Source organism: Colletotrichum godetiae, assembly GCF_030913485.1.
Source record: "Colletotrichum godetiae strain CBS 193.32 chromosome Unknown BDP55scaffold_7, whole genome shotgun sequence".
NCBI lineage: Eukaryota > Fungi > Ascomycota > Sordariomycetes > Glomerellales > Glomerellaceae > Colletotrichum > Colletotrichum godetiae.
In genome coordinates, this window is record NW_026851255.1 from 1,122,308 (window position 1) to 1,133,370 (window position 11,063).

Genomic DNA, 11,063 nt, shown 5'->3' on the forward strand with positions numbered 1-11,063 from the left:
ACAATCCTCCAAATACGAGCAGAGGTTAGACTCATTCTCATGCCCCGCCCACTCACAAATCATCCAATCAGGTCTACTCAAGAAGCAGAAGCTTGTGGATCCAATCCGGAGACGACCGGGGTAGCTCGACGTCGATCGCGGGTGAATGAGCGCCTCACGATCGGAGGGATTCCCAGAGTAGTGGGCCTCGTAAACTCCGGGAGGAACAAAAAGGGCGCGGGTTTTCTATCGTGCTGACGCAGTTTGTCTTCTTCTCCTGCGGCTCTGTTTCCTCTGTTCGTATTCGCTGGCAGCCTCACATCACTTTTCATCTCGTTGGTGTTTGTTGGAGTATCCTGCTTCGAGTCTTGACTTCACTAGACCATCTAAACCGCATCGCTGTGGACTTCAAGACGTCGAGCTGACCAGTTGGGGCCATATAACGATTCCGCTACCGGCTAGGACCAGTCTCAAGTCATCTCAGTCAAGTTATAGATATGCCCGCTTCGGAAACACCCCAGAGCGATGACGTGCGCAAGCGCAGGGCTCATAAAAAGTCTAGAAAGGGCTGTGGAAACTGCAAGTTGCGGCGGGTGAAAGTACGTATCATAGTGAAGGATCCCAGCCATTTTGAGCATCCATTCGGCGCAGCACCACACTCTCGGCCAAGTCTACGAGACTACCCCTATCATTCTTCGACCAGTCATTCCTTATTGGGGCTCTAGAGCAATTCCACCAAGGGCCTGTGACGACTGAGATAACTGCCCAACTCTGGCTTCATATATACCTACCGTTTACGATATCTAACAGTCAACATAGTGCGACGAAAGTAAACCCCGATGCGTCAAATGCGTCTCCTACGGCGTGACATGCTCCTACGCTCCCACATCCACGGCGACGGCCCTATCGGTCGAGGTGGCGTTCAAAGTCGACCTCTCGTCATCTTCGCCTGCTCCCATACGCCCCCGTGCTCAAGCTCAAGCCCAAGCTCGACCGAGGCCTGATCCCGCTTCTTCGTCCAGGAGTGCCGTCGTAGCTCGCCCTCCTCCATCAGCTCAAACCCCCTTTCCGCCCCGTTACGTTCCTCCACCGCTGCCCACCACAGGATCCATGGAAAGCCCAGATGCAGCGTACCAGTTAACCCCCACAGACGTCCGCCTCCTTGAACGCTTCCAAAAGAGAACGATTCTAAGCCTCGGGACGCCTAGAAGCAAATCAATCTACGAGAAAAAGACCTTGCCCATCGCATTCTGCGTAAGCTCCTGGACCCCCTCCTCCCTCAACCAAACATCCTTCCTACCACTTACCCAAACTAACAAACCCCCCAAGCATCCCGTGGTAATGCACACAGTAATAGCAATGACCCACCTCCACGACCTCACCCTCCTAACCCCAACCTCCCCCCCTCCCCAAGCGACCCAAACAGCCCTCGCCTACCACTGGTACCGCGGCGTCTCCCTCCTCCACCGCAAACTCTCCGCCCCGATCCTCCCCTCCGAGCACGACGCCCTCTGGCTCGCCTCCGCCTTCATAAGCGTCGCCGCCTTCGCCAACGTAGCCTCCCTCGCTGCGCCCCGCGACGCCTGGCCCCTACGAAAAGAATCCCCCTCGGACCTAGACTGGTTGAAGCTAGGCGACGGGAAGAAGCAGGTGTGGAAGATGACGGATACGCTCCGCGCACCGAGGGGCGTGTTTGCGGATGCGGCGAGCGAAATTTATGCGCACTTGATGAAGCCCGTCGAGGCACCAACCCCTTGCACCAGCATCAACGGGGACAAGGATGAAGACGACGGAAAGAAGATGGACGCGTGGAGTCCTCCCCTCCCAGAAGGCTTCGCGGAGCTGTTCAACCTCATCGAGGACCCCACGCACACAAACCCGTACTTCACGGCCGCCGCGTCCCTAGCCACGTGCTGGCGGGTTTCTTCCCCCGCGGCGGCAGCGGATCCGGATTCGATTGAGCTTGTCAAGCCGTTCATGGGCTTCATCAGTAAGCTGGACCCGCGGTTCCGGCGGTTACTCGAGGAGAAGGACGAGAGGGCGATGCTGCTGTTGGCGTATTGGTATGCGAGGGTGTGTGATCGAAGGCACTGGTGGATGTGGAGGCGGGCTGCGCTGGAGACGAGGGCGATTTGTGAGTACTTGGAGGAGAAGTGGCGGGAAAGGTGGGAGGTGAGGTTTGTTGAGTTCCCAAGGATGATGGCTGATCAGTGCGAGTTGTGATGCCTTCTTGGTGTTAGGCATCCCATAAAACGAGGCGAATAGACTAAGTATGATCAGATGAGTAACGAATAGGGTCCGAATACAATGCGCGTTGGAAGTGGGAGAGGATTTAAATGCAAAGTATGATTGAATGAATGTACGAGACACGTAGAAGCGTACCTCCTCAGAAATGTATATCCTGGTATCGCTCGAAACCCAATGCTAGCTAGCCACAATAATCAAATCAACCCGCTGAACGCCCACTTATACAGGTACCAAGTGCAATCTCATTACGCCCCGACCTTGACATCCTGACTGTTGGCAGGCTTCTTGCCGTTCTCATCGTCCTTGGCGTTCGCTGCGCCATCCTCACCCGTCACAGAGTCACCATGCGGGTATAATGGCTTGCTGGAGTCGTAGCCAACTGACTTGACTATCCCCAGGCCCTTGGTCCTGCCCTCTCGGAACAATAACCGGTCGCCGGGAGCGAGATACTCGGGTCGCTGGACGAACCGGAACGCAACTGTTGCTCTGTCGCCAGTCCGGATGTACGGGCGGTCGACGTCGATGATCGCGCACGTCTGCGAGACGGGGCCAACGTGCAGCATGGCCTGGTACTTTGTCTTGATGGTGGTCGCGTGAGATAGAATCAAAACTAGAGACTGATCAGCTTGAGTGTCGCATTGGAACTTGATGAATGTGACCCACCTTCTGCGATGAACTCTCTGTGCACCTTGGGCGCCGGCTGTCCTTCAAGCTTGGGCAGAACAACCATGCCTTTCCTGACGTCCTTACGCCGGACTTTCTTCAAGGCGAAGGACGCTGACTGACCCGCAGAAGCAGCCGGCACCCCCAGTCGCTTGCGTTCGATGGATCGAATGCTGGTAGACGTGAACTGGCCCAAAGAGTCTGGGCCAATGAGCACGTTGTCACCAGCGTGGATGACACCGGCTTTGATAATGCCGGAGACAACTGTACCGACAAAGGGAACCGAGAACGTGTCGTTGATGTGGAACTCGAATGGCGCCTCAGAATCATAGCGTCCATGGTGTGGCAAGATGTTCAGGAACGTCCGGACTAAGTCGAGGTTCTCACCCGTGACATTGGAAACCTGGAAGACGGGACATATCCTCTGGCTGATGAACTGGGTGGCCGTGTTTATGCACTCCTCGCGGTCCTTGATGAAGATGGGAATCTTCCGCGCTCCTGGACTCTTCAAGATCTTGGTGATCTGGCTGATGGTCTGCTCAAGAATCTGGGGCGGGCAGATATCAATCTTGGTAATGACAACCATCACCGGTACGTTGAGAGCCAGGGCAATACCCAGGTGCTCTTTGCTCATGCCGACCAGACCATTGTTGGCTGCAACCATCAACAAGCAGTAGTTGGGGCTGCTCGACAGTAGACCAAAAACGGTCGTTCGCAGGTATTTTTCGTGGCCTGCCAAGTCAGTGAAGGTGATGACTTTGGCGCTGCGTTTTCCAATCTCTTCCCACGACAGTTTTCCTGGTCATCGTCAGTGAGTCGTTCTGACGACAAGGGCCGAAGCAGTGCCTACTCCCAGGGGTGTCGGAAACGACAACATCTCCTAGAGTATCGAAACCTAGGATCTCCATGCCGACAGAGCTGGTTCTACCTGTCTCAATCTCGTGCTTGTGGCGGAAGAGATTAACTCGCGCACGTCCTCTGCCGTCGTCGAGGTCGCCCTTCACAAGGACACCCAGAAGAGAACTCTTTCCAGCGTCGACTGTGATATATGGGTTAGTCTATTATCACGGCCGTGCTGATGCTGCGAGAAGACCGGCTCGTCTAGCAAGTACATCATTGCAGGCGTAGAGAGCACATACCGTTGCCAACCACAGCTATTCGGGTCTCAATGACATCCTCTACTGTTGTTGGTGTCTGGCGAATCATGATCTTGCCACTGCAATGGCTGTCTTTGCCAGACTGGGCGCTCGGGGCCTCAACATCGCCACCGACGTTCTTGGTGATGAGCGTTCGGCAGTCAGCTCGTATGCTTTTGGCCGCCTCCTGCAATCTGGCGTATGCCGCAGTCCATTGATCCATTGACAGTCCCATGGACTCGCCATTGTTCTCGAAACCAAGCTCGAACACGGCCTCTCCGTGGCCCTCTAATATCCTTTCCTGGAGCACTCCCTCCAACTTCTGAAGCGTGTCGTCATCGGTGCCTAGCAGGAGGTCCTTCAACCGAACGCTAGGAGTAGGCTCGGCTAGATCGAGGTTGTCGAAGAGCTCGTCAAGCTCAGCATGCTGGTGTTCGGGGGTTTCAGTGACCTTGGAGACGTCGGCCGGTTTTGCACTAGGATATCGCAATGCTTGCTGCTTCTCGACGTACTCGGCAAAGTCGCTAAGGGCCTAGAGGGAAGTGATCAGTGATGGTCGAGGCGAAGAGCCATTCGAACTTGGTGGAGTCTCCATACAGCTTCGCCCTTACGCTTCTCGTGCGGTAATGACTTTATACTCTTGCTCGTCATGGTGGGGTGATGGGAGCGGCTATATTCGTATCCTTAGGATCATTGATGCGTGTCAAAGGCAACACAATGGAGTTGTAGAAGATGCCTGGTGGAATTGATTGATGGAGTGCGATGCAGCGTGTTAAAGCTATATAGAGGGGGGCGAATTTTAGTTCCGACAAAGTTGGCGTCGCGACGGGACAGAGAAAAGAGTCATCGATTGACTCGGAGCGGCGAAGTCTAACGGCAGTGACAGTCGAGGCCACTTCCACCTCCACACCACGCCCGGGTGACAGAATGCCCCGCTGCTTTACTTCTCGGCCGTTTATTCTTGGGCCATCTGTCCCCCCTGCCAGCCCGTAAAGTGTATCAAGGTTGTATGCAAGTGCCCTCACGGAAAGTGCCTGTAATACGAGGATCCCAAGTTGGAACAAGTTCTGACATGCTGAGCTTCGAGCTGAGACACTCTATTTGGCCTCACATTATATCCTTCATGCTCGAATTCTTGCAGATACAGGACAACCATGGTTGGAATACATGGATGGATGCGTCTAAAGCAGCGTTGACATCATGAGTAACTCGGCGGGGCTAATCGATAAGAGCTTTGGCACGGGCCAATTGGCACGGGCCAGCGTCAACCTGTCGCTGGCACCTGGATGGTGGTGGATTGAAACGATTGCAGAATGCGGAGCCCCGGATTGTGTCTTGATTGAATGGCTGAACTGGGTATTGTTTCTTCAACCTTGGTGACCCCCATGGCTGGATACACTTACCACAAAGGCCGCGGCAAACAGAAGTTGAAGTTTGTGTGACTCAGCCAGTCAATTGCTTGCTGATGAGTTGATCTACGGCTGTGCCTTGTTTGCTGCGCCTCTTGCCTGACCTGACCTGGTTGACTACGGCCACCAGGAGGGAGAAAGAGTCATTAAATCGATCAAAACGGCGCATCCAGAACTTGCAATAGCACGATTGAGAACAACGGGAAAGACAGATAACGCAGCATGAGCCAAAGTTTGCTCCACTGCTAGGAATTTCTATTCGAACTGCAAACGACGAGATTGAGTGTCTGGCTTTGATCAATAAATCTGCCTGGTTATTCCTCAGCTATGACGTTGAAGCGGCCGAGTGCCCCTAGTCGTACCATCGTACCAAAGTGCTAGATGTCCCAGGTTGTGGTGGCATAGTGTAGGTTCTGCAACAGACTAGGGATGCTAACGTGGTCTCGGGATGAGGGTATATGGAAAGAGGCCACATTGGCGTTCGTGATGAAGAGTTACGCCTTTCCTACTCCGATGTCGCGGCGAGAGACGTCGACCCGCGTTGTCAGCGGTGCCCTGCTGTCGTCGGTTCGGGCGTACTTGGTGTTGACTCAAACCAAAGCCCCTTCATGGCAATGGTCGATGCGCGATCCCCCAACGGTTATGAGGACGCTTGAGGCGAGATGAGGACCACACTGTCACCTGTAACCCCGTCAGACGTCTGACCAGTACCCAAGATGAACTAGAACTTACCACGAACGAAGAGCATTTCCGACTTTCTGCTGATAGTCTGCGGTATGCAGTTAGCATTTGGTGAGACTTTGAGCTCATCCAGCATTCTCACCTTCACTTCCTCATCCTCTTCATCCTCATCCACCACATAGATCGTCTCCTCGACCTCTCCCAGAACAAGGTTGCAATGGCTGTCGTATGCCTGTAATGCGAGTTAGCAAGTCTCATCCATCTCCAAGACACGCATCTCAACTTACGTGAAGTCTGCCCTTGAGCTCACGGTCACCCCTAAGCTTGACGAAAACTACTTCGTCAAGCAGGAGCTTGACGAGGTCAAGAGGCTCCTGTACGTGCGTGGTATCTTCGCCGGCGTCCGCCATAATGGTACGAAAAGTGAAAGTTGGGTCGATGAAAAAGGAGCAGGGGGCTCTGTGATGGGATGGATGGGCGCGTTTCCTTGATGAGGACACAGCGGTTCAACTGGGATGGCCGAGAGGCGGTGGTGGGGCCGGGCACTGGAGGAATTGTGCATTTTGCGCGGGCAAAGCTCAACTGCGCGTCATTGGTCAAGACTCCCCGGAACCGGCAGAAGGAATACTCCGGCTGCTCAGCCCACAATGAGATTGAACCGTGCCACGGCACACCGGAAGGTGGGCCAGGAATGGGTCTTGCCCCAGGCCTGCGTGGAGCTTCCCGTCCCTTGTCCAGGATGGCACGGTTAGAGGGGAAGGGAGCAGGGCACTAAAGCAGGCACTTGCAGCACTTGTGTTGTAACTTGGAGCGGGCAAGCAGGCAAAGTTGGCCAGTAGGTACGGAATACGGATGCGCAGGGTGTAGAAGAGGAGGAGGAGGCGGCAGCGGGAGAAGGAAAGTTGGGGAAGCTGTCGGGGAAAACGCCTCGACCTGCGTAAGCTGTGTTTGGGGGAACAGTGCCTTCCTCCATTGTCTTGCCGACGCGGTACCTACCTCTCGCTTCGCCGTGAGGGGACGGCTTTTGTGTTTGTCAATCTTACTCGACACATCCCCTCACGCGAGCAAGACGTTTGTCCAGCCACGTCTTCAAAGAATCTCAACGTCCACTTGGCCGTGCCACTGGCTTCGAACTACATGAGATGGTTCGATACAGACCTCGCAACCTTCCATCATGATACTAGCTATGAAGGCCAATGGCTTTCGACAGCTGCTGTCACCCCCTCGCGGCACCCCCTCGAAGATCTTGGCTACTCGACTGCGAAGATGTTACGGGCATCACTCCCCTTTCCCCATGACAACAGCTTCCGCGAGAACCCTCATCCCACGAAACGGGTTGGACCTCTCAGCAAGATGCATTTCCCAGTCGCATAAGCTCAGCTTCGACACCTCGACCCCTGCGATAGAGTCGCGTCCAGATTATACATCTCCCGACGCACATCTCGCGGATTTGCTACGGGCGGTCCAGTCGCAGGATACAACCCAGATATTGGAGAGTGTGAAAGGCCTGGCACGTCACCCACGGGCTATTGAGGCGGCAGACGCGTTGCAAAAGCTATCACCGACTACATTTTCGGAAATCGTGCGCTCTCTGGACCCCTCTCGCGTCGGCCCTCGCAGCGATGCGACCTACAGTCTGCGAATCGAGAATGGACTTGGCCAGTACAGCTCTCTTGCTTCGGTTGCCGATCGATTTGGTGTCCCCAAAATCTACAAAGATACCTTTCAGTCATTGCGTACTCTATTTGGTCTGAGATCCCATCATGGTAATGAGCCCTCTCGACTCGACTACGTTGTTCTCCTCAGATGCGCCGGTGCCGCATCCGACGTTCAGGCTGCAAAAGAACTTTGGTATATGACCAAGGGGGAGGATAATGGCCACCACAGGAATGGCCAGGACTATACCGAATACTTCAAGACTCGATTTCTCACAGATCCATCTTATTCCCACCATGATAAGGACAGACTTCGAGTGCGACCCCGTAATTTACATGGCCGTAGGAAGAAGTTCAAAGACACCCGGATCTTATGGTCCCTCGAAAGACTGAGGCTCAACCGCTTTGCCAACGGGAGGTTCACCTACGGCCGTGCCAGTTGGGAGCCAACTCATGACTTACATCGCCTCCTCAGCTTGCCCGCGCCTGTGGAACGACTGAATGCCTCCATCCGCAAAAAGCACAAAGTAGTGGACGAAGAGTTCTACTGTGCGTACCTAGTCGCCTGCGCACGCGCAGGCTCAGTCAGGGAGATGACTCGAATTCTCTATAAAGTATGGGGCATCTTAACCACGGACAGAGATCATCGAGCAGCAACAATCGTCAGTGCCAAGAGGGCGGACAGTATCAGGCGAACACCGACCCCAACACAGCCTTTGATCGACGCTATCGTGCAGTCTTTCGGTTGCACTGGTCATGTCATTATAGCCAAAAAGCTGATCGAGTATATCTCTACAGAATGGGGTATCCCTATATCGCCAAACACCTGGTCCTCACTCCTTGAGTGGACCTATTTGATGTCTTCCAGACCGGTCGTTCAAGAGTATAGGGCTATTGGCGACAAAAACAGGGTCGTCCGTGCGAACGACGTGTTGGCTGTATGGGACGCCATGACCGCCAAGCACCAGCTTGGAAAGCCCGGTTCTCGTGACGTTGACCTTTACACTAGGACGCTGGTTGCTTCTGGCAGGTTAAATGAAGCATGGGACTCCTTAAGGCGTATTTGCGCCGACTACGACTTACTATGCAAAGATGTCGAAGCAGCTCTGTTTGAGACCCTTTTCCCATCGCCACCGCCAGTTTCAATTTCTCGACACCATCGAATAAAAGCTCAGCAACACATATCCTGGTACTCCATCCAACGCCTGTGCCAGCGATGGTTGCGAGAGGCCAGCGTTCGCTTACGCCGCGAGCCCTCGCTGGGATCCCAGATCATTCCCGACTTTGTCAACGATTTCCGCCGTTTCCTCCCTGATTCAATAACGTACTCGACGTATGGAGGGACTGTAAGGATCATGAACCAAGACATCGCCGCGCTCAGGGCCAGAAGTGTGAAGCAGATTATCCGATCTGAGCCAACCCGGAGACTAGCCCCCGATCCAAGCCGGCCAAAGTTTTCTAAACCAGAGGGCGCTGGGGAGGACGCGGAGTCCGTACCTATCGTAACTGAGGCGGGCGACCCGGTGTATGAAAGCATGGTAATTACCCTTAGACGATCAACTCGGCGAATGGTCCGCCAACGAAGGGAGGTCAGATTTGGAGAGCAAGAGAGGCGTCTACGATTTCTTGGCAAGGTGGCCACTCAGGGGGCCGTGAATGAAAAAGAGGCTGTTGGTACTGGCGAAGCTCTGAACTCGCCATCGTTGCCACAGGCCGGCCCCATGTATCGAAAGAAAGTTTTGAAGGCCTTGATGTGGTAGACGGTGGCACATTATATGTCTTGTGGAGAAGATCTGCTGGTGCTGAGGGCTGCCAGAGTGCTCCAGTAAATAATCGAATGGATTGACAGCATCAAGTCACTTCATGCTGATGGCAAAGGTATCCCGATGTGAGGTTATTGCAATATTGCTATAAATGGAGGCTGATGGAGAGTCGAAGACGAACTCGATTCTCATCCTACAGCGTACGTGATATTCATTCTGAAACTGCAACGCTGATGATTTTGTACCTGGGTGTATATGGTGGTATCTACCCAAAACACATGGAGCCCATGCAAAAACGCCTGCTCATGATGAAAGGGGGTGATGGATGGGGAATATGAGATGCTAGTTATGCCTTTCCTTTTCAATCCACGCTTTACCATCAACTCTTTTTCTTTCTTTTTAGCTTCTTACTCTCACGCCTCGGTCTCCTCCTCGGCGTCGACCTTTTCCAGTCGCAAGTCGTTGAGGACCATGTACCTACTCAACGAGATCCAGCCGTAGCGGAACCAGACCATCTGGCTCTTATGCGCCGTGGTCATTGCACTCCACGCCGTAGCCCAACCGCCCTTGGCACCTAGCTCGCTGAGGAACACGAGCGCCGTGGGGTGGTAATTATCATCTTCCTCGTCCTCGTCATCGCTGTCGTCATCCTCCCTCTTCGGCTTCTTGGGTGGTTTCGGGGGGTTGCTGCCGGCCGTCGTGGCCCAGGAAAAGAGCGTGGGGATGGCGTCGAGGAAGTTGGTGTACTTGCGCGCAAAGGGGACTGAGGTCAGGGTGTAGAGGTCGACGGGAGAGGTCCAGCGCGGGTCAGAGAGGGCGGCGATGAAGGCACGGGCGCCGTGGTATAGAGAGATGTGGTTCGGATGGGAGGAGACGCCGGTCGAGTCAAACGTGATGAGGACGTCAATGTTGGCGTCGGGCTCCTCACCGGCAGCGCGCTGGCGGGCGAGCTGCGGAGCGAAGGCGCGGCCGAGGAGGGTAGAAATCTTGGTCTTGTCCCATACGTTGGTCATGGAGTCTTGAAAGTCGCTGGAGGTCCCGGGAGGCGGTCAGATTAGTTCGTTCAGGGTCTGGAGTGGAGCTGAGGGGCAGTGGGTTAGGAGGGGGAATTGCTCACGGGCTGTCAATGACGAAGACGTCGTGCTCCTGCTGCAGACCGAGCTTCATGCCGCTCTTGATTAACTCCTTCTTGCGAGTCTCACCCAATCCATCGGCGTTGCCTATACAATTGCCCCGCTTGTCAGCCATGACGTCCCGTTGCCTTTTCGGCAGTATCCCCAGGAAGTTTTCTAACCTGAGCTCAAACACAAAATCTTGACGTGGTTGCCCGTATCCGGTTTGGTGAGGGCCAAAACCGTTGGCGCAAAGAACATGGCCTCATCATCCGGGTGCGCAATCAAGAGGCAGATGCGTTTGTTCTCCAATGTTGGGAGTCGCGGCGTGATCAGCGGGACCAGGTATATGTACAAGGCAGGTGCAATAGCCGCCAGCAAAGGGACGAGGAGCATCATCCAACCCATTGTCAACTAC

General features: G+C 54.4%; 5 protein-coding genes across 5 annotated transcripts; 2 read left to right on the forward strand and 3 right to left on the reverse strand.

The window, feature by feature from the left end:
* The first annotated feature begins 357 nt into the window (after window positions 1-357).
* Window positions 358-2,519, forward strand: BDP55DRAFT_386295 (uncharacterized protein). The gene is made up of 3 exons (XM_060567193.1): window positions 358-578; window positions 799-1,233; window positions 1,309-2,519. Exons 1-3 carry the CDS (start codon window positions 477-479, stop codon window positions 2,200-2,202), a joined length of 1,431 nt encoding a protein of 476 aa, XP_060433700.1. The 5' UTR covers window positions 358-476; the 3' UTR covers window positions 2,203-2,519.
* On the reverse strand, window positions 2,472-4,676 carry BDP55DRAFT_691403 (elongation factor Tu GTP binding domain-containing protein; the record flags this gene model as incomplete). Its single annotated transcript, XM_060576963.1, has 5 exons — window positions 2,472-2,836; window positions 2,890-3,687; window positions 3,740-3,928; window positions 4,029-4,557; window positions 4,623-4,676. The coding sequence occupies 5 exons, from the start codon at window positions 4,674-4,676 to the stop codon at window positions 2,472-2,474; spliced, it is 1,935 nt and encodes a 644-aa protein (XP_060433701.1).
* Window positions 4,677-6,074: 1,398 nt separating this feature from the next.
* BDP55DRAFT_725392 (uncharacterized protein) lies at window positions 6,075-6,525 on the reverse strand (the record flags this gene model as incomplete). The annotated part of the gene is made up of 4 exons (XM_060579007.1): window positions 6,075-6,115; window positions 6,167-6,203; window positions 6,258-6,347; window positions 6,403-6,525. 4 exons carry the CDS (start codon window positions 6,523-6,525, stop codon window positions 6,075-6,077), a joined length of 291 nt encoding a protein of 96 aa, XP_060433702.1.
* An 884-nt stretch (window positions 6,526-7,409) lies between these two features.
* BDP55DRAFT_628532 (uncharacterized protein) lies at window positions 7,410-9,530 on the forward strand (the record flags this gene model as incomplete). The annotated part of the gene is made up of 1 exon (XM_060571917.1): window positions 7,410-9,530. The coding sequence occupies one exon, from the start codon at window positions 7,410-7,412 to the stop codon at window positions 9,528-9,530; it is 2,121 nt and encodes a 706-aa protein (XP_060433703.1).
* A 416-nt stretch (window positions 9,531-9,946) lies between these two features.
* On the reverse strand, window positions 9,947-11,041 carry BDP55DRAFT_545189 (GlcNAc-PI de-N-acetylase; the record flags this gene model as incomplete). Its single annotated transcript, XM_060568552.1, has 3 exons — window positions 9,947-10,562; window positions 10,651-10,753; window positions 10,828-11,041. The coding sequence occupies 3 exons, from the start codon at window positions 11,039-11,041 to the stop codon at window positions 9,947-9,949; spliced, it is 933 nt and encodes a 310-aa protein (XP_060433704.1).
* Window positions 11,042-11,063: the final 22 nt, after the last annotated feature.

Excerpts from the sequence above, each read along its gene's own strand:
- BDP55DRAFT_386295 (XM_060567193.1), top strand. The coding sequence starts at position 477 with ATGCCCGCTTCGGAAACACCCCAGAGCGATGACGTGCGCAAGCGCAGG. Across the intron at positions 579-798 it reads GCAAGTTGCGGCGGGTGAAA|TGCGACGAAAGTAAACCCCG; the intron begins GTACGTATCATA and ends CAGTCAACATAG. Across the intron at positions 1,234-1,308 it reads CCTTGCCCATCGCATTCTGC|CATCCCGTGGTAATGCACAC; the intron begins GTAAGCTCCTGG and ends AAACCCCCCAAG.